Source organism: Centroberyx gerrardi, chromosome 3 (genome assembly GCF_048128805.1).
Source record: "Centroberyx gerrardi isolate f3 chromosome 3, fCenGer3.hap1.cur.20231027, whole genome shotgun sequence".
NCBI classification, from domain to species: Eukaryota; Metazoa; Chordata; class Actinopteri; order Beryciformes; family Berycidae; genus Centroberyx; species Centroberyx gerrardi.
This window is the reverse complement of record NC_135999.1, coordinates 16,376,190-16,396,498: the sequence shown is the minus strand read 5'-3', so window position 1 is coordinate 16,396,498 and position 20,309 is coordinate 16,376,190. Positions and strand designations below refer to the sequence as shown.

The 20,309-nt window shown below is 44.7% G+C and overlaps 1 protein-coding gene across 1 annotated transcript in view; it reads left to right on the top strand.

Moving 5' to 3' along the window:
* The first annotated feature begins 8,160 nt into the window (after window positions 1-8,160).
* The window catches only part of LOC139923680 (voltage-dependent T-type calcium channel subunit alpha-1H), a 27,408-nt gene continuing 15,259 nt past the window's right edge, over window positions 8,161-20,309 (top strand). The window contains exons 1-9 of the mRNA XM_071914497.2: window positions 8,161-8,411; window positions 13,557-13,650; window positions 13,930-14,063; window positions 14,493-14,590; window positions 15,698-15,857; window positions 17,118-17,430; window positions 17,551-17,643; window positions 17,843-18,422; window positions 19,741-20,117. Coding sequence (XP_071770598.1) covers window positions 8,161-8,411; window positions 13,557-13,650; window positions 13,930-14,063; window positions 14,493-14,590; window positions 15,698-15,857; window positions 17,118-17,430; window positions 17,551-17,643; window positions 17,843-18,422; window positions 19,741-20,117 — 2,100 coding nt within the window. The remainder of the gene's footprint in view (window positions 8,412-13,556; window positions 13,651-13,929; window positions 14,064-14,492; window positions 14,591-15,697; window positions 15,858-17,117; window positions 17,431-17,550; window positions 17,644-17,842; window positions 18,423-19,740; window positions 20,118-20,309) is intronic.

Here is a 20,309-nt window from a genome sequence, read left to right as displayed (position 1 = left end):
CTACTAACACACTATTACACTAATGTCTTGTGTGGAGGAGTAACACAAATGTGTTGAGCCAAGCAAGACACATCGATGCCAGCTGCTTTTGTCATTGCTGTTCTTAAATGCACTATTGAATGCATTGGAGACATTTGGGCCTTTTAAGCATAAAAATGGCTTATCTCCGGTGTAATTTGTATTTTCAAACTAGAGACTAGAGAAGAAAAAGGACAGAAGGGAGAAATTATATGAGACGCTAAAGTACAGGGTGATCTTGAAGTACAATGAAAGGACACACTTTTGTTTTCGTAACATCCTAAACTGATGCAGTACACAAATCCTTTGGTAGATAGAGCCATCTGGTAAAATTCTACCACTCAAACATGAGTATTATTAGTGAAAGAACTTGATAGGCTTGATATTTTACTGATGATGTTCCATCTTTGGTGCATTAACCTCTATGACTTAAATTGCAGAAGTCTGCAGTCAAATTCTAGATTTACTTAAAAGTGAAGCCCTCCAGTAAAGCATCTAAAATTGTTCTTTGCTACAGTGCTTATGTAAAGATAATTATCTACACCAACTCTGCTGCTGTGCCTTGTGTAACTGCAATGCACCAATTTTATATCCTTTAAATCACAACAGTCACGTTATTAGCTGAGACCTCATCTAATCAATAGGGCAGCCAGTTCTCCATGTAGGAACCCCTCTGTATAGACCAGACTTTAGTTTCCTGACTTCAGCACTTTCTGACCCCTCCTTTCTGTGAGCTCATCTCTCTCTGCTCTCGCCATCTAAATGTTTAAAGGGAAACTACTTTCTTAAAATGTATTATTTAACTTTTATTTAGGTCAGTTAAGGCAATGAAATGTATTTCCATCGATGGTTTGAGAAAAGCTCATTGAAGTTGGCAGGAACATTGGAGTAACAATGTGTAACGGAGACAGAAACAAGAAACAAACTACAGAACATCTGGGAGAAATGCAGAGATCCTCCTTGCATGTCACGTCCAGGTTCTGTGGCTGGTTGCAAAACTTTTGACCTCAGCTATCAAGAAACTGAATGAGCTAGAAATGTCATATTTTCTTACAAACCCGACTTTCATCTACCTCCTAACTAGTCAGAAAATGAGTCCCCCAAAGTCCAATTTGCAATTTGACTTGAAGCAAGAGAGTCATCACTTTCCATTATGCATCTTTTTTCTCTCACTTTGATAGTTGAGATACTGATTTAAAACGCATAATGTATAATCTAAATCCTCATTTTAAGGTGAAAGGAAAAGTAGATACAGTATTTGGTCACCATGGAATCGTAGTTTTATGGGTTTTACATCTGACGCTGACTATATTGGAAAGTATATATAACCCAAAGTGATATTATAGCCATTACCTTGCTGATCAAAATGATCTCAGCAAATATTCCAAGAAATCAACTCTCAATTTGATAGTTTTGAAGCACAGCAAAGTAGAAAAAGATCTGTCTATTTCATGACTTAAAAGTGATAAAAGAATAACGATGTACTGCAGCACACTGCAGCAGAGTATCAGATATTTTAGGAAGTAACAGAATTTTTCACCAGGCAGGATGGAGTTTGCGGTCGAAAGCAGTTACTTAGATAAAATGGTGAGTTTCAGCGTCTGGCAGCTCATTCCTTTACAGTCGTGAATAATTAAAATACACATCCCACATGGAAACCAATGTAGTGAGACAGACTGAACACTGTGTGGAGCTGTGAGTCCTAGGACTTTGACATGGATGGGATACACATTAACAGTAAAAAAAAAATAAAAAATGTCTGTTTCCTCATCTGCTCCAAAACGCCACCCCGCATCGTGCTACCCCTCTCTCCCAGAGCACACTGCAATAAGCTTCATTGTGTTTGTGTATGTGTGGGTGTGTGTGTGTGTGTGTGTGCGTAAGTAGCCTACCCCTGACTGTGCTAAGTTAGAGAGATAGCGTGACTGGTGGATAACAGAGAAAATAGGCTAAAGGCAAGAGATGGATGGATAGATGGAATGGGTTGAGAGATGGAGGATAAATATGGCTGGATAACGGAGAACAGCAGATGTAACAGCAGTATATAAAAGCACATTCTCTCAGCTTAGTCCACGTAGTGTGTATGTGTATGTGTGTGTATGTATAGGGTCATTATTAATGGACTCAGAGACCAGTCAGACCATTAGAGAAGATAAATATATTGTTCTAACTCCTGGCCAGATTATCATCACAAATCATTATTCCTCTTATCTACCAGCCTGCAAGGTTCATTCTGAGAGTGCATGTGTGTGTGTGTACACATGTGCACCTGTTATCTGCCTGTGTGTGTGTGTGTATGTCTGCTTGTGTTTTGTCTTACATGAATGACATCATTTCCTGTCATCAAGGCCAAAGGTTGCTAAGCAACTTCAATTCTGCCGATTGTCAGAAAAGATGCTTCTCCACTGCCTGACTCACACGCTAACTCTCTCTCATTCTCTGTCATGTATGTTATGTCGAAGGGTATAAATATGCTGTATGGCCGTGGATATGTACGGGCCAGTGCGTGTGTGTGCATTTATGCGTGTATGCTTGTGAAGAAGGAACACAAAAAAGGTGAGAGAGATAGAGAGAGAAGAGAGTGACATTTGGAGATGTATTGTTGTCTGATAGATTCCTATGATCCCCAGAACCAATAAAAAGGATGAGACAGTGATGTCGCCGCATGGTGGAAATATCCCCAGTTGTTATTCTAAATATCAAGGAAACATCTGAGCATAGGTCAGCCAATAAGTTGTTTACTGCTGCAACTGCTGCTGCGACTCTACCTTTTCCATGCAAAGTCCTTGCTATGATCCAAAAGACTCAAGACAGTGGAAATGAACACATTAAGGTACAGACTCAGGAACAGTATGACAGTACAGTAACAGTTGAGAGAGACACAGAGGATTACTGCGGTCTCCTATATCCCTCTGCTCTGAAAACTGAAACTTTAAGGAGTTGATATTGACACCTCTGACCAGGTCGCATATGCGTGTGTGTGTGTGTGTGTGTGTGTGTGTGTGTGTGTGTGTGCACTCTGTTGACCCCTTCATGTACTGCTGCTGTAACCAGGTCAAGTAAAGTAGGTACAGTCAGGATCGTACTGTTTGTGTGTATCTGAACACGTGTGCATGTATGTGCATGCTCACTCTCTGTATGAGGGTTATGTGTGCCCTCAGGTGGTTGTCATGGCAATTTCGTTAACTGATCAGGACTATTGATCTGTGATCGAATTGCCACAGCATATACTGTGTGTGTGTGTGTGTGTGTGCGTTTGTGACACTGGCGTGGAATAAAACACTTCCTCATATATTATGTTATGCGATGGTCACCATGGAAACACACCCAAGGGGCTCCTACCACACACTGATAATAATGTCTGGCCTAGATACTCATCCTCTACCGATAACACAGGGAATGTAATGTGTGTGTGTGTGTGTAATATGTGTGTGTGTGTGTGTGTGTGCATTTCAGTGACTAATGTAAACCAGCATTTGAACACGCCACACTGACAGAGTTGGAGTAAAAAATGCATGAAATGAGTCTGTGGAGCAGAAAGGGGCTTGCATGAGTTACACGAGACAGTATGTGTGAGAGGGGTGAGATGAGCTGGAAGGAGTGGGAATAGGAGTGGGAGTGGGAGTGGAAATACACAGCAAGGGAGATCCTAACTACTGATTACTACCACCACACACACACACACACACACACACACACCCTCCTCCTCCCAACACTCACCAATTTTCTTCTCAGGGAGTAAAATATTAGCAGAAGAGGCCCATGAGAGAGAGTGTGTGTGTGTGTGTGTGTGTGTGTGTGTGTATACATGTGTGTGAATGTGTCCCAGATATCTTAAACTGTGTTGTGGAGATACGCTAAATGTTTGATGTGCGCTGCAGCTGTAAGAGTTATGATAGCTGTGAGGAGTCCGTGTGCCGTGGGCGTCAATTGGGTATGGCAAGGTGTGTCCTTACACTAAGTGAGTCCAAATTTGATCTTGTGGGTTTTATCTTTATAATGGAGAGCAAAGATCAGGCAAAAACATCCCCAGGAATCTATTTGGAAACCATATAAAAAACAGGAGAGCATCCAAGTCCAGTGTTCCCACTAAGCTGTGGACCTATCTAATGATCTAGCCTATTAGGCCAATATGCACCAAATAATAATATCTTATCAATCATCAGTAATTGCTTCACTTGTCCCCTGAATTTTAGTCAATATAAGCAGATTTTGAGGCAGGCTATTGGTGGCAAATGTGTTGGGATTCTGCCATTCCTTAGGGTTTAGCGAAGGGTTTAGTGCAGTCTCTCTGTAGAGCATCATCTTTTACATTACAGCACAGGCCGACCCCCCTCTCCCTCCCGCCCCTCCCCTCCCGTCCCGCTGCCTGTCCGGGGTCGCTGGCTGGTGAGATAACCGCTAGGTAGCGGCAGGCAGGATGGGGTGTGTGAGCTGGGAGGTGGGTGGGGGTGGGGGTAAGGGGGGTCAGTCACATGCTCCAGCTCGTCCCATCAGTGTCAAGCTGTCGAAAACGAAGAGTAAGTTTTCCACTCACAACTTTCAAAATAAAACCCTTATTGAGAAACATATAAGGCCGTGTTCGCGCTATTTTGATATTTTTACGTCACCATTTTTACATTAAACTCAATGGGGAGGTTTCACTTCTTGCTTAAGTTGAGAAAGGTTTTTTTGTGAGCCAATCAATCACAAGCAAGGGAAGTTGGAGTTTCACGGTAGGACAGTTTAGCACAACAACAACAACAACAACAACAACAACAACAACAAAAGAATGAAAATAGATAAAGTCCTGGTAGAAGAGTTGGCCTTAGTTGTTATCTGACGGCAGCACAGACATTGGCTGTGTGTTGTGGGAGTTTCTGCCAAGCGTTTGACCATCAGGCTAAGTTCAGTCTGCTGATAGTGACAGCTTTGCCTGGCACTGAATCCACTGAGTCGCTCTCGCTAGATTCATTCAGTGAAGTTGAAAACGAAATGGCCATTCAGTCTGAATATCAGGCAAGTGGCAACTAGCCAACTGCAGCTGGTCGTCATGGAAACGAAGTGCGCTTTGCAGGACCCACTTTGTTTATCAGCACAAAATATGGTTGAGGCAGCGGTTTTTAGAAAAAAAAAAAAAAAAAAAAAGCATAGTGTGAACACGCCACAATTACAACGTTTTCTGAGTAGGCCTAATTCAAAATACCAAAATGAAGTAGCCTACATTCCAGGAGGATTCTGCAGTAAATTATAACACAGTTGTTTGTTAACTGTCCTTTTCACAGCATATGTTGGCTACATAGTCAGCAATGTGCATAATGTAGGGCTGCCGTATCTCTAAGCGTCAATTTCAATCCTAAAGACCATGTAATGGGGCTTCCGGGCCCAACTGTCTTATTTTGAAGGCAAAATCACCAGATTTCCGGCCGTACTCTGTTCTGCCTCTGGCGGGCTTGACGCAGCTCTCCCCCCTCCCCGGTGCGCCTGAACTCCGGTACCTGGCTCCGCAGAGCGCGTCCAGCGGCGGAGGGGACGCAGACGCACGGCGGAGCAGCCCGTCTTCTTTAACTTCACTTTCTCCGTTTATAAAAAAAACTTCTGCGCCATCTCCCTCTCTCTTCTTCTCCATCCTCCCGACTGAGGGACTGAGTTGGGATATCGACAGGGGGGCTCGTTGCGGAGAGGGGAGGCAGAGGACCAGCGGGGTGCTCTCAGATGGAGTACCGGGGCTCCCGGAGCTCCGGGCGCACGACGGACCGGGAGTGAGTGAAGCTGGTGGATGGACGCTGCTCCCCGGTAAAGACGGCAGGCAAAGTTTTTGTCTTTCGTGTTATAAATGACTCTTCATTTGCTCTTCTATCCCGGGAATTGGTCTGGGTGAATCCTCATGGCACATGAGAAAATACCCAGATTGCCTACGTTGTAGTTGGTGATGTGTCTTCCCTAACGAAAAATCACTATAATATTCTTATAGGTACTTATAGTGTGTCTGTGGTACTCAATATTGAGTTGGTGACCTTATCGTACTTTATGTTTTTTTAAATCTCCTATGGTATCACTGGCCTATTCTTATAATATTCATCAGACTTCTAGTTTTGCTATTATATGTTATAGTAGCGTATCCTTCTAAAATGTATTATATGATTATAGTTCCTTTTCGTTAGGGATCTCTGAGCCAAAGTGGGGCTGCATGGGGAATGCTGTATAGCCCAATAGATGTCGTCCGGTTGGTTAGTGGTTGGCCTTCAGTAGACCATAACGCTTATACTGAAAAATGACACATTTGCTGGAGATTTTATGTTTGCTCTGGTTTTGTTTAAACGAGGCAGACAGTGTTCTAAATGTGTGGAAGTAATTTTGAGCAATTTATGCATTTGTGATTGCGTGCACAGTATGAATAGAATTGAGTGAATGGGTTTCAGCGGTCTAATTGAGGTACGAATATGTTTTGTTGTGATTCCGGTTTGAAATTTAATAGGGTGATTTTATTTCCACATTGCCTTTGGCAATAGAGGTATGTAATGAGTTTTTAAAATGTTTGAAATGCGTTAGACTCATCAGTGGGATTTAACTGTGTTGAATGACTTTTCTGATTGTAATGGTTAAATTATTTCATTCCCACAGTTAATACTGAATCACAACAAAGGATTTTAAACTGTGAGGCAGTGCCTTTGGAGACATGACAGTGTGTGTGTTCCCTGGAAGTACACTCCAGGAACAATGTAGGCTACATGCCCATAATGAAAATACACAGTAAATAAGGTTCAATCTCATTATTTTCATAACACACACACACACACACACACACACACACACACACACACACACACACACACATTCTAGGCTGTGATTATTTGAATTTGCATGCCAGCTGTCCTGTTGTCCTTTCACAGTGTCGGCCTATACACCTATGGACTCATGTGGTTCGGCCCAGACCTCTGTTAACCTTGACTGTCTTGATTCTTCACCTTGTTGGTTCTCAAAACCCAATTCCTGCTCCAAATTACAGTAAGAAATTGGCAGAATTAAGAATAAGTTTGCCAGAATCTCTAGGGATCAATAAGCAGTGGAATGGGCACACATTGGATCAGTGTAAAGCGTTTGCTGTGTACTCGTGACAGTGTGGACTGTGTCACATGCTCCCCCTCCCATCTATTCCTGCCACTCTCCACTGCATACTGCTGCCCAATAAAGCAGAAAATGCAATGAAAAAATGTAAAATAATCTAAAGCTATGGACTGAGCACATCCTTGTGATCATGCTGCTCATTTAACAGAAGAATACCACTCAATTTGACATTTCCTATTTGTTATTCCTGTGGTCTAGGACAGTCCAATCAGTATTAGTGAATATGAACAACTCTATCCGGATAATAATGCTGTGTGTCATGACTTCATATGTTAAAGCATAGCTCAAGGAAAAACAATTACTCAGCATGCTAAAATTCGAAGGAGATCAAAGTATGTTTTCTCATGTTTTATGACAAAAACAATACAGTTATGATTGGAAATGTATTGCTAATGAGAATAGACAGTGGAACCATAACTGACAGTACATCCGAACAGTATGTCAACCATTCTCTCCATAGCAATATGAAGCAGCATTCTAAGCTACTTTTCCTCAATGTCCAGATTGAAGGGTTGTTTAAAACCAGTCTGGATTAAAAGCCTCAGCAGTAATGACTTGCCATCATAGAGTTGTATGGCTGTCAGATTATAAAGGAGGGGCCTAAGTGCTTCCCGTTGTCCGCGTTGGCTGTGTGTGTGCACCTTTACTCACATCTAGTAGTTTTACTCAGTTATTTAGAGCTACGGTGCCTGTGCAGGACTGTTATCTTGCTGTCATTGCTCTTCTGACGGTCGCTCTGAGAAAAAAAACGGAGAACGTTTTTAGCGTTTTTCCATGTAGCTTTGCTGGAGGGTAGAGGGTACGCAAGGTCTTGTGGACAGGATGGAAGGCTTGACAGTCACAGAGTGGCTCCAATTTGTTTTGAGAGCTACTAGCCACCAGGCAATGCAGTGCACACACAAACACAAACACAAGCACACACACACACACACACACACACACACACACACGCATGTATATGTTGCTGTGTCCTGAACAGTGTGCCGGTGCCCTCCACCCTTTTTTTTTTAGGTTCAAGCCGCTCACAGCACGGTCATGACGGGCAGACAAGAGCCAGACCTGCATGAGCAGCCGAGAGGACCAAAGGAGGAGGAGGGGGATGAGGAGGAGGAGGGGGAGAAGGTGCATGTGTCTGTGCAGGGAGAGGAGAGGGAGCTGGAAGAGGAGGAGGAAGAGGAGGAAGAGGAGGAGGAGCTGCCGTACCCATCTCTAGCGCCAGTGGTTCTCTTGGCTCTGACCCAAACCAGCCCGCCCCGGTCCTGGTGCCTGCGAGCTGTCTGCCACCCATATCCTGCACTTCTGGGAGTGTGCCTGCAGCACTGGGAACACGTGTGTGTGTGTGTGTGTGTGTGTGTGTGTGGGGGGGGGGGTAAGAGAGAGATTGTCTGTTTGTGTTTCAGCTCTGTATTCTCTCAAAGCCATTGTACCTACAAGGCACCTTGCGCTTATATTTACTTTAGGGGTAAACACAAGGGAGACGGGAGGACAGCCAGTATTGTGTGTGTGTATGTGTGTGTGTGTGTGTGTGTGTGTGTGTGTGTGTGTGAGAGAGAGAGAGAGAGAGAGAGAGTGTGTGTGTGTGTGTATTAGTGTGTGTGTGTGTGTGTGTGTGTTTGGAAGACCTCAGGTATTTCCTGGGTCCATTAACTGTGGGAAAAGATGGCTAACATTTTTCCCTGATTGGAGGTTTCCATAGTGACAGCCTCTAATGAATCTCCAGGGTTACAGTTGCCTGTCAGTGGCATTGTTACCGGCCGCCATTTATACAGCAGTAGGAGTCACAAATAGTCAAGACTCACGTCACCTCCCCAACCTCTCTCCCCCTCTCTCTTCGTCGTCTCACCTCACATTCCCCTCTCTGTCTCTCACTCGCAGTCTTAACCTCTGCTTTAGGCGTAAAGGTGTGAGTGTCGGAGTGTGTGTGTGTGTGTGTATATGAGTGTAGTTGTGAGCGCTTGAGTGTGTGTGTGTCTTTGTGTGTAGTTCTGAATACTCAGAAGCATGCATAAACGTCAGCAACACCTCAGGGATTTGTCAAGGCTTTCCAAATTGAATATTTTCCACTGCTTATGACTCTATGTGTGAGTGTGTGTATTTCTGTGTGTGCGTGCATCGCTGCATGCGTGCGTGTGTTTGTCTGTGCACGTCTGCGGGTATTTGCCACTGTCAGCACTCTGTGTACTCTATAAAATATAAATACATAATTGCTGAATAAATAAAAGCTACATCAAGAGGAAAAAAAACTACAAATGCCATGAGCCAAGCTCTCCTGTAGCCTGCTGGGCTGTTACCATGGTCGCATCCCAGAACATTGTACGCTCACTGTGTCAGCACTTACACGCTCACCGGACACACTCTCTCACACACACACACACACACACACACACACACACCTACACACACCCATACACATGCACATGCACATGCACTCACACACACATGCACACACACACCCACGCACACTAGCAAGTGAATGCCCTTACACACAAACGAGGGAATCTCCCAGGGAGAAGTTCTTTCAGAGGAATCACCTGGTTGCTTGGCAACAGTGTAGCACTGCCCTGACGGCCTGGTTACTTCCGCTTGCAGTATTTGTTTGTGTGTGTGTGTGTGTGTGTGTGTGTGCTTGCGTGTCTGTCTGTCTGTCTGTCTGCCTGTGCGAATGCATACTGCACGGTTATTGGCATGTGTCCAGTTTAGTGCGCTATATTTATTTATAGTGTGTGAGTGTGTGTGTGGGAGTCTCTGTGTGTGTGTGCGTGCTTTAGTGTGTGTGTTCTGAGGGGGAATTAATGTGGGTGGACATTGTTTAACAGGGACATTAATGCAAGCGCGCCGGGGGGGGGGTGCAGTCCCCAGGAGCTGCGAGTCCCATTCTGCCTGGGGTCACCCTCGCTTTCTCCCTTTTTTTGCACTCAATACGGATTACAAATTAATATCCTGTCTCCTCCCTTCCACTTCCCCCCTCTGAGCATCTCCTCACTTAGTCTCCGTCGTCGTCCTTTATACCACCACATGTAAAAATCTACCAGCATCGGATAGAAACAAGAAGACAAAACATCTCAAACAAGGTCGTCTGTTGTTACGGTATAACATTTTCCCTTCCTTTCATTCCTTCCAACCTGCATTCATTTCCATTTTTTTCCCTGTGCTTTGAGAAGCAACATTACTTTTAAGTGTGGAACAAGGTCTCTCGCTCTGTGAAGTGCTGAGCTCTGCCTCTGATAGTCTTTAATGTAACATATTACACACACATGCGCATACAGACTGAGTCACATTCATAATCAAACACACAAACATGCAGAGAGGTGTGGATGCAAGCACATGCACACGCGTGCACACACACACACACACACACACAGGACATAACTAATTCAGCAGTGCATGAAACATTCAGAACGGTTCCCTTTGTTTAAAGATGAGAAAAGCTGATTCTGTCACTCCTATATACAAGCACCTTTCCCTCCCTGCCTTTCTTCTTCTATACCCCATCTCTTTTTCTCTTTTTCTCATCCCCCTCTCCGTAATATTGATCTCGCACAGTCCTCTATGTATCTTTCTCTCTTTCCCTTTCCTCTAAGTGCCTTGTAGGTTTTAATTGGGTTGGAGGGTGGAGGGTGGAGGGTGGAGGGTGGAGGGTGGAGGGGGGGCGAAGAGAGATGAAGAGAGATGGTGATGGATAGGAGGTAGTCTTAACACAAAGTAGGGTGAGTTGTCAGAATCAGTTCAGCCAATTAACATGATTCCAGCTGATGTTTCCATGGTAACCGACTGTCACATACTGTACTTAAGGGGTGGAGCCAGGGGACTTGACAGCTTGACATGAACTTAACTTGGCCACCTTCTTTTCAGACACACACACACACACACACACACACACACACAGTACTTGACAGACTTCTCGCTCAACTAGGTTATGTTTAATGAGGGCTGTGTATGGATACCAAAGTGTGGGCCTAAGCAGAAAAAGAACAGGAAAAAACACGTGAGCAGGCTACACACTCATCCCTTCCTCGTAGATTCCCATCCAAACCACATACTGTTAGATCCAAATCTAAACATCTATTTTGCATTCTGTTGGCCCGTCATCATGTTGTCCATGTTGACTTTTACATATTTGTACCGTCTGTGCTGTCAACAGACTGCAAATGGGGAAGAATTAAAAACTTTCTAAAGCATGCATGGAAAAAAAACCACACCCGGCCATATCCTGCATGTATCCAGATGGCCTATGTGTTACTATGGATGTCCTTGTAAGTTAATGGGAGTCCCATATGATAATGATGTGTTTCCATGTACTGGACTCAGCATGTACATCCTGGCCAAGGGTGGAGGGAGGTGCCAGAAAGATCACGGTGATGTGATCTGATTTGATTTATAATGTCTGCCTGACCTTTATTACCTGTGTTGGCACTGGAGGAGAGAGAGTTAGAGAAAGAGGAGCGTGAGAGAGGAGGGCGTATTGGAGAGGGAGGGGAATCAATAGGAAGAAAAGAAGAAGAGGGGATGAGGCGGGGAGGGAGAGGAGACGAGGCGGTTGAGGCTGTGTAACGTTCGCAGTTGTTTACAGTGAGAACTCAAATCATCTGGGACCTGACCTCTCTCATCCCTCTGTTCAGTGGAGCTGTATATGTGTTTCATTTTTCAGGCATTTAGCCATTTCTCTTCTCCGCATCTCTCATCGGCCCTCTTCTTTGCTCCCTCCTCCTTTCCCTCCTCCTCTCCCTCTCTCTCTGTCTCTATCTCTCACCCTGTCTATCTCGCTCGCTCTCCATCTCTCGCTATGTTAATTATTAAGTGTAGTTGTAGTTTATCTGTTGGCTCAGACTCAGGTTTCTGACAGACTATATCTACCCAAGGGCAGGCATGTGGAGATGGTAGAAGCGAAGGACGGAGGAAGAGAGGGAGGGCCGTCGAGTGAGGGGACAGGAGAAGAGAGAGAGAGAGGGCTGGTGCATGGGAGGGAAGAGAGGAGTGGCTCAGAATAGTGAGAAGAAATGGGAGAAATGATATGGAATGAGAAGTGGAAATTACACTGTGTATAAAGGAAGATGGAGAGAGCAGGGAGAGCAGAGCGGAGAGAAAATAATTGGGCCAAGGGAGGGGAAAAAAAAACGTAGAGGAAAAATGAGAGATGATAGAGCGAAAGGTTGAGTGTGAGAGGAGATAAAGGAAAAAGCAATGGAGAGAGAGAAGCGGAGAGAAGAAAGGACGTTCCCTCTGTGTTTCTGCTGATGTTGAGTGATGGGATAACCATGGAAATACTCCCATCTCATCCATCACTCACACCTTGACCCTGCCCTGTCCCTCGTTTGACTATGCATGCATGTGCATTTGTGAGTGTGTGTGTGTGTGTGTGTGTGTGTGTGGGTGCATGTGACTGTGTGCCCGTGTGCATGAGTGTACAAACACTTGGGGTCATTTAAGCTGCAGTAACTCATACAGATGCAAAAGAATTAAAACTACCATCCTGACCACTGAGAAAATGAAGGATGCTTCAGCAGCAGTTCTACTGAAGGACATCAATTTCCTTCATTTTCTTTGTGTGTGTGTGTTTGCGTGTGTTTGTGTGTGTGTGTGTGTGTGTATGTGTGTATTAATTGTGTTGTGTTCCAGTCCAGACAGGATGCAAGCGGATTGTGGAACTCAGAAGTCAGTTCCCACGGTGAGATGGGGGTTCCCATGGCAACCACAGCAAAGGGAGGACACTGGATTACCCTCTCACTCTCTCTCTCTATCTCTCTCTCTCTCTCTCTCACCCTCTCTCTCTCTTTCCCTCTCTCTCTCCCTCTCTCTCTCTCTCTCTCTGTCCCAAGGGTGATAAAGGATTGTACTCTCATTAATTTTTCTGCCCTCTAGAGAGCAAAGTGTCCGGGAAGGGGACTGTGTGTGAGTGTGTGGGCATATGTGTCTATGTGTATGTGTACATGTGTATACTCCAGGCTTTGTTATGTATGCGTCCTTGGCTCTTGAATACATTGCTGTCATCCATTCAGCAGTTCTCGCATTTGTGCACAAATGTGTGTGTGCGTGTGTGTGTGTGTGTGTGTGTGTGTGTGTGTGAAGCCAACACAATCTTTCTTTAAACTTTCTACTTCAAGCAGACTATTTTCCTTTTAAACCTCTCTGCTTCTCTCTTCTTAGCTGTGCTCCTTCCTGTTTGACAGCTAGCTAGCAACATAGAAACACACACACACACACACACACACACACACACACACACGCACACACACACACACACACACACACACACAGAGACATCCACACATAAACATGCAGTTTGATTGACCTCACATCAATGAGAGATGCCAAAGAAATAACCATTACAAACTACCAACTGCTTCATATTAACTGTTATGCTTTTGTTGTTATTGTTGCTGTTTATAAATGTCCATGCACTGCCATGGTGTTGACCCTTAACCTTGTGTCACATGGTTTGAGCGTGTGAGCATTTTGGCCATCCTGCTGAACTGTATAACTCTAGGGATGTTCCAACCCTGTGACCAGACTCCCTCCCTGCTGCAGGTAATGTGTGTGCGCCCGCATACACACACACACGCACGCACACACACACACACACATAATCTAGTGAAATTACAAAGTAATTATGTTCAGCAGTGAAACATTATTATCAAGGGTGTAAAAAGTTTTTCCTTCAATTCATTTTTTTGTATTTAATCAGTTCACACTAATCCTCTTCTTTGTATGTGTGTGTGTGTGTGTGTGTGTGTGTGTGTGTGTGTGTGTGTGTGCGTGCGCGCACGTGTCCTTAAATGTTTTGCATGTATGCATGCATGTGCGCAGGCTCTGGATGATGGGATCTTTGTGTTTTTTGCCGGGGAAATGGTGGTGAAGATGGTAGCTCTCGGGGTCATAGGTCAGACCGGTTACCTAGGCGACACATGGAACAGATTGGACTTCTTCATTGTTATAGTGGGGTGAGTGTTTGACGCACTCACATGCGCACATGGTCGCACACTCATGCACACGTACACACACGCAAGCTGACATTAAATATGAGCCAAGAGTGTGTGTGTATGTGTGTGTTTTGTGTAAAGCTTAGCCACTTGTTTAATGCCAGTTAAATGTCAGGCGTGTGTGTGCGCGTGCTTAAATGTACCAGTGGATTTCTGTGTGTGTGCGTGTGTGTGTGTGTGTGTGTGTGTGTGTGTGTGACGGCTCTGTAGAATGACAATCACATCATTCGGTCCTAGGAGACAGAGACCTCGGTGATTGGTGGTTAAAAGGCTAGGCAGCCCAGAGACAGTGCACCGTGTTCTGTTGCAGTCCCTACAGACACACAGGGTTTGCCAAGGTCAGACTGATCAGGATGCCGTTCTAACAGAGTTGGCTTTCCCTCTCCTCAGAATGTTGGAGTATTCTCTTGACGGGCACAATGTCAGCCTATCAGCGATCAGGACTGTCCGGGTGCTCCGCCCACTCAGAGCCATCAACAGAGTCCCCAGTGAGTTTCTCTGGCCCCCTTTACACCTGGCGTTAACATGTGTCTGGTATCTGGATTGTCTCTTGACCTGATGCAGCATTACAATGCGTCTCCGGTATACACATTGAAGTCCCATTTCTGTTTTCCTCACCACATTATGACACACGTCACTTCACGATATTTATGTCCTTTACAATTGACAGTAACCACCTCATCTCTCTTGTTCCCCATCCACAAGTATCCTGACAGTCAGTTTTTGGTAGTATGTTACTGTCTGAGCTGCCGGCTGCCTGTTTGTTTTGCTTGTGCTTCCTGTTTGGATCTGCATGCAAAACTTTAATTCCATTTACGCAGTTTCGATTTGTGGATTTGAGACTCATTGCATTTATACTACTTTGTTAATGTGGCCAAATGTGTCCCCTGATCACCTCTGAAGGTGGTTTGGGGGATCGGATTACAATTCCTCTTCAGTGCATCTTGGGTGCATTTACACTTGTATTTTTATGTGGTTAAGCACTATCTGATTACAATCCGATCACCTAAGACTCATGTTAATGCCAGGTGTAAAGGGGGTCTCCCTGTCTCTCTTTCTCTCTCTCTGACATGTTTCACTTCATTATTTTTAATTGTCTTATTAGTAACAGCTATAACCCTTTCGATGGGTGAGAATGAACAAAGTTGTTGACTGGAAGTCACTGTGATGTTTGTTCTTAAAGTCTCCTGTCAGCTCATCATGCAACCGGCCAGCTAACTTTCTATGAACATCCTAGTCTTTTTATGCCATATTCTATGACCTTGGCCCTACCCACAATGTCTCCTGGTAAATTTGGAAAGTCTGTTTGATGTGGCCCAAAACCTGGAAACCGTAAGGAGGTAGAATTTGTATCACTCCTCTTCAGCAGAGTGGAGTGGATGCCAATTGCCAGTGTTTGAACTGTAATTATTTGCCAGTCAATTAATTATGCTGCTCCAGTTTTGTGCAGAATACAGCAAGAGATTAAAATCCACCTATTTGACAGAGAGTTTACTGATGTTTGTTTAGGGTCAGCTGTATGTTCAGATCTTAGCTAGTCTGTAGACCATGCTCATGGTGTGTGTGTGTGTATGTGTATGTGTGTGTGTGTGTAGGTATGCGTATCCTGGTGACCCTGCTCCTGGATACGCTTCCCATGCTGGGCAACGTGCTGGCGCTGTGCTTCTTTGTCTTCTTCATCTTCGGCATCGTCGGCGTGCAGCTGTGGGCGGGGCTGCTGAGGAACCGCTGCTTCCTGGGAGAAGACATCAAGACGTGAGTCACCGTAGTAACCGCTGGATATCACAACCGCCACACTTCACAACAACAGTCCGCCTTGGGGAGCTACAGTGGCTTCATTCCTCTGAAGCCCATGTTGTTGCTCATTACTGATTAGGTGCTTTAACCCACCTATTATTACTAAGAGGTGATCAATATGACCAGTAGTCTGGTCTTGTCTGTTAATCTTCCACAATCAGCTTCCTCTGTTCCTGAGGCAGTAAGCGTTGTTATTGCCTTTCCCACTGGAACCCCGGCATTAGAGACACAATCAGTGTTAGGAGAACTCACATATCAAAGGATTAAGTGGGCTAAGTGATTAATCTGTGATTAAGCTTGGCTTTCTGTGTGTGAGCTTGTGTGTGTGTGTGTGTGTGTGTGTGTGTGTGTGTGCGGGGGGCATTCAGGCTCAGTTGGTTGTTTCAACACAAACTTTCAGAGTTTTTCTGTCACTCCCGCTCTCACATAATCCATCATGTCATGCTCTATCACTGTCTGACGGACACTAGCTGTCGTTCTCTCGCTCTCTCGCTTTCTCTCTCGCACACACAAACACACTCACAAACACACAGTCACATAATATCACATAACATCAGATAACACGCTCACCTCCTGACCTCACATCTGCTCATCCGTGTCTCTTAGATAATAATGACTGACTACTTATCTCTCTGCTGCATTTTATGTTCTCTCTCTCTCTCTTTCTGTCTGTCACTCTCGCTCTCTCTCTTTCTCTCTCTCTTTCAGTTTCCATTCAGCTGTATCTTTCTCTCTCCACCTCCTCCTTTTCCTCCTTTATCACCCCTCAGTTTATCACATTTTCTTCCTGTCTTCCTGGCTTCCTCTGAGAACAAACAGGAGATCGATGAAGCACTATTTCTTCCTGAAAATGTTTGGGACTCTTACTTAAAATTGCCCAGAAACACCTTCATCATTTTTGGGCCAATTCTTTCTCTTGGCAATTTTATCATTTTTGTTGTTTTGTTTTGTTTGAGTGTTTTGCCCATCAGACTTTAACTGCTCTTGGTGGATGCTCTTTGTATTGTACAGAATATATGTTGGTGTTGTTCTGCAGCAGCTATGCTTGTTCAACAGGAATTTCCCCCTTGGGGAGAATAAAGTTGAACTTAACTTAGCTTAAATTAAATTAGATAAAATTAAATAAATGGAGTTTAATATACCTATTCTTATTCAATTAAATTAAATTAAATTGGAAATTAAAAGGCTTGTTGTCCACCTTCTGCCCCTCTTCTCCAGGAGATACAACATGTCTTTCCTGAGTGGCTACTATCGTCCAGATGGCTCTGACGACCACCCCTTCATCTGCTCCACCGAAAGAGAGAACGGGATGCTTCATTGCTCTGATGTGCCTCGCCGCCGCGTAGGCAGGACGTCCTGTATGCTGGGTGCTGAGGAGGCTCGTCCAGAGATGGGACTTACAGCAGATGAGCCAGTGTCGTGTGTGAACTGGTTCCAGTATTACAATGAGTGTCGAGCCGGGGAGATAAACCCACACAAAGGAGCTATTAACTTTGATAACATTGGATATGCATGGATCGCCATCTTCCAGGTATACATTTGAAGGGTTTATATGTACATTGTTAATATATATATATGCACACTACACACCACATATAATTACTGTGATTGCTCTGGGTTTTTGTTATACCGGTATGTTCGTTCTGTGCAGGTGATTACTCTAGAAGGTTGGGTAGACATCATGTACTATGTCATGGATGCTCACTCCTTCTACAACTTCATCTACTTCATCTTCCTCATCATAGTAAGTATTCACACACACACAGAAGGACAGAGAAAGAAGCACATATACACAAACACAAAATAACACAATACACTGGCTCACAATAGATTCCCGCATAAAGGGAAAGAGTGTGAGTAATATCTGTAATATCTAGACTGTGTGTAATGTGTGTAACAGCAGTGTGTAATGTGTGTGCTTGCGTGTGTGTTGACGTGACCAGGTGGGCTCCTTTTTCATGATCAACCTGTGCCTGGTCGTCATAGCAACCCAGTTTTCAGAAACGAAGCAGCGAGAACACGCCTTAATGAAATCAGAGCAGCGCGCCCGCCAGCTCCACCAATCAGCTTCGACACTGGCCAGCGACAGCCAACCAGGAAGCTGCTATGAGGAGATCATTCGTTACCTGGCGCACCTGGGCCGCAAGGCGTGGCGCAGACTGTCCCGCTACTACACACAGACACACACACACTGCCGCTGCGTGTGTGTTTGCCAGAAAAACAGAGGTGGTGGATCTGCCAGAGGGGGCGGAGCCGGGGAGGTGAACGGCCTTGCCCACCGGCACTCAGGCCACGCCCCCAACGACCTCTCACACCTTCATCAACTCTATCATCATCATCATCATCATCACCACCACCATCATCAACCTCAGTCGGAGCCTCCCGTCAGTAATGGAGGGCATTTTTTTAACTACCCCGTCATCTCATCCCTCTTCAGTCACCTGGATGCAAAGGGCCAGGGCCAGAAGAGGCTGGTTGCCATGGAGACGGTCAACAGACTGCCGCAGCTGGTGCTGGAGCACGGTGAGAAGGGGTGTGTGTGTTCTCTAGGACAGAGCTTCCCAACCTGAGCTTCAGGGGGTAATGAAAGGATTTCAGGGTGTTGATTAACAAAATCTGAAAAGGATTTAAGTAATAAAGAAACGGCATGCAAAACATCAATTGTTAATACCATCCGTTTCCATTATGAATGCTAATTGTAGCTGGGAATCTTCACACACCCATGAAAAGTGACAGCAAAAGTTATTTGGGGGTACTGAGTATTTTGGGACTGTGAGTCAAAAGGGTTGAAAACCACTGCGCTAGGTATGTGTATTTGTGTGCATGTAGTGGAGTAAGTGAGTTGCAGCAAATCTGCCTCATGAAAGTGTCCTTACAGGCCTCCATAGACACACACCAAAGAATCAGACAGTATACAGGCAAAGCACGAGGTCTGACTTCCCACTACTTCCATCTTCACTGAAAATACCATTAGGCAGATTAGACTGCTTCTTTTTGGCTGGGAGTCAATGAGAATGTCTCACATTTAGACCAATATCTTTTTTTTTCTGCGATAGGTTTATTTGATTTAGGCGAAACAGCGTAATGTTAAAGATCTTGGTAAGCTACGGATAGTGGTGTGAGATCCAGAAGTGTCTTTCGCACATGCGTAGAATGGTGAAATGTGGTATCAGTGATGAATATTCATGAGGGCTCTTCCTTAATTGTTATAAATATTATAATATATAACGATTATTTTTCATTAATATTGCAATTTTAGACAGTTGTACTCTTATGCAAGATGAATCCCCTGCCCCTACACATTTCTGCATTAGCGGACAAGAGTTTGCATATGCTGGAACATGTGCAGCATCTTCCCTCCTTCTCCAGTGGCTTTGAAAGAAAGACTGGAATGGATTTACTCAGTCTCCAGTGAAACATGCATTTGTTGTAATTGTGATGACAAAGTAACGGCTCCAGCCAGATAAGTGTTTGTTGTTATGTCATTCGAGCATTCCTCCCTAGTTGCCTGCTAATGAATTCCTGTGGAATCTTATGATGAATTTCTGTGGAAACCCCCACCCCCCACCCCCCCCCTCACACACACACACACACGCACACACACACACACACACATCCCTGTTCTAATAAAAGACCGCCTTGTCTGTACAAAGCATCCCAACTGCAGCCTTCGTTTTTGCTGCCAGAAAAGATAGGTGCTCTCCTGTACTGAACAGAGACAGAGAATAGGCTGAACTATGTCTACAATAAATACAGCGTATCTAATATATACAATATGTGTGTATGTGTGTGTTTGTTTATCCTCCTCCATCTATGTAACCTTCTCCACCTGTCTCTCCAGGTGTGTGTGCTGGGCATCCTGCGTTACCGTTGCCAGGAGAAGTCCCAGCAGAGTCGTCACTATGCCCATATTGTATCCATTACAACCAACTTAGTGACAGTGAAAATGTCAACGAGCAGCCTGAAGATCAGCAACACGGGTACAGCAACTCTTGCCATGGCAACAGCCCTTGTCATAGTAACAGTCCGTGCCATTGTAACAGCCCCTGCCGCGGTGACAGACAGGTGTCTGAGCCAAAGAAAAGCCTGTGTACGCGCTTCTGGGCGGGAGTTAGGACCAAGCTGGAACTCATTGTTGGCAGCAGATACTTCAGCAGAGGAATCATGATTGCCATCCTTATCAACACACTGTCAATGGGCATAGAGTACCATGAACAGGTATGTTGGGTTGCTTTGTGAGTGTGTGTGTGTGTGTGTGTGTGTGAGAGAGAGAGAGAGAAAGAGACGGAGAGAGAGACGGAGAGAGAGAATTTGAATTCCAGTAGGAATTTATTATCTCCATTTAAAAGCATACACTATTCCACAGAAAGACCTTCAGTTTAAAACCACACACTTAACTAGTCAAAAACC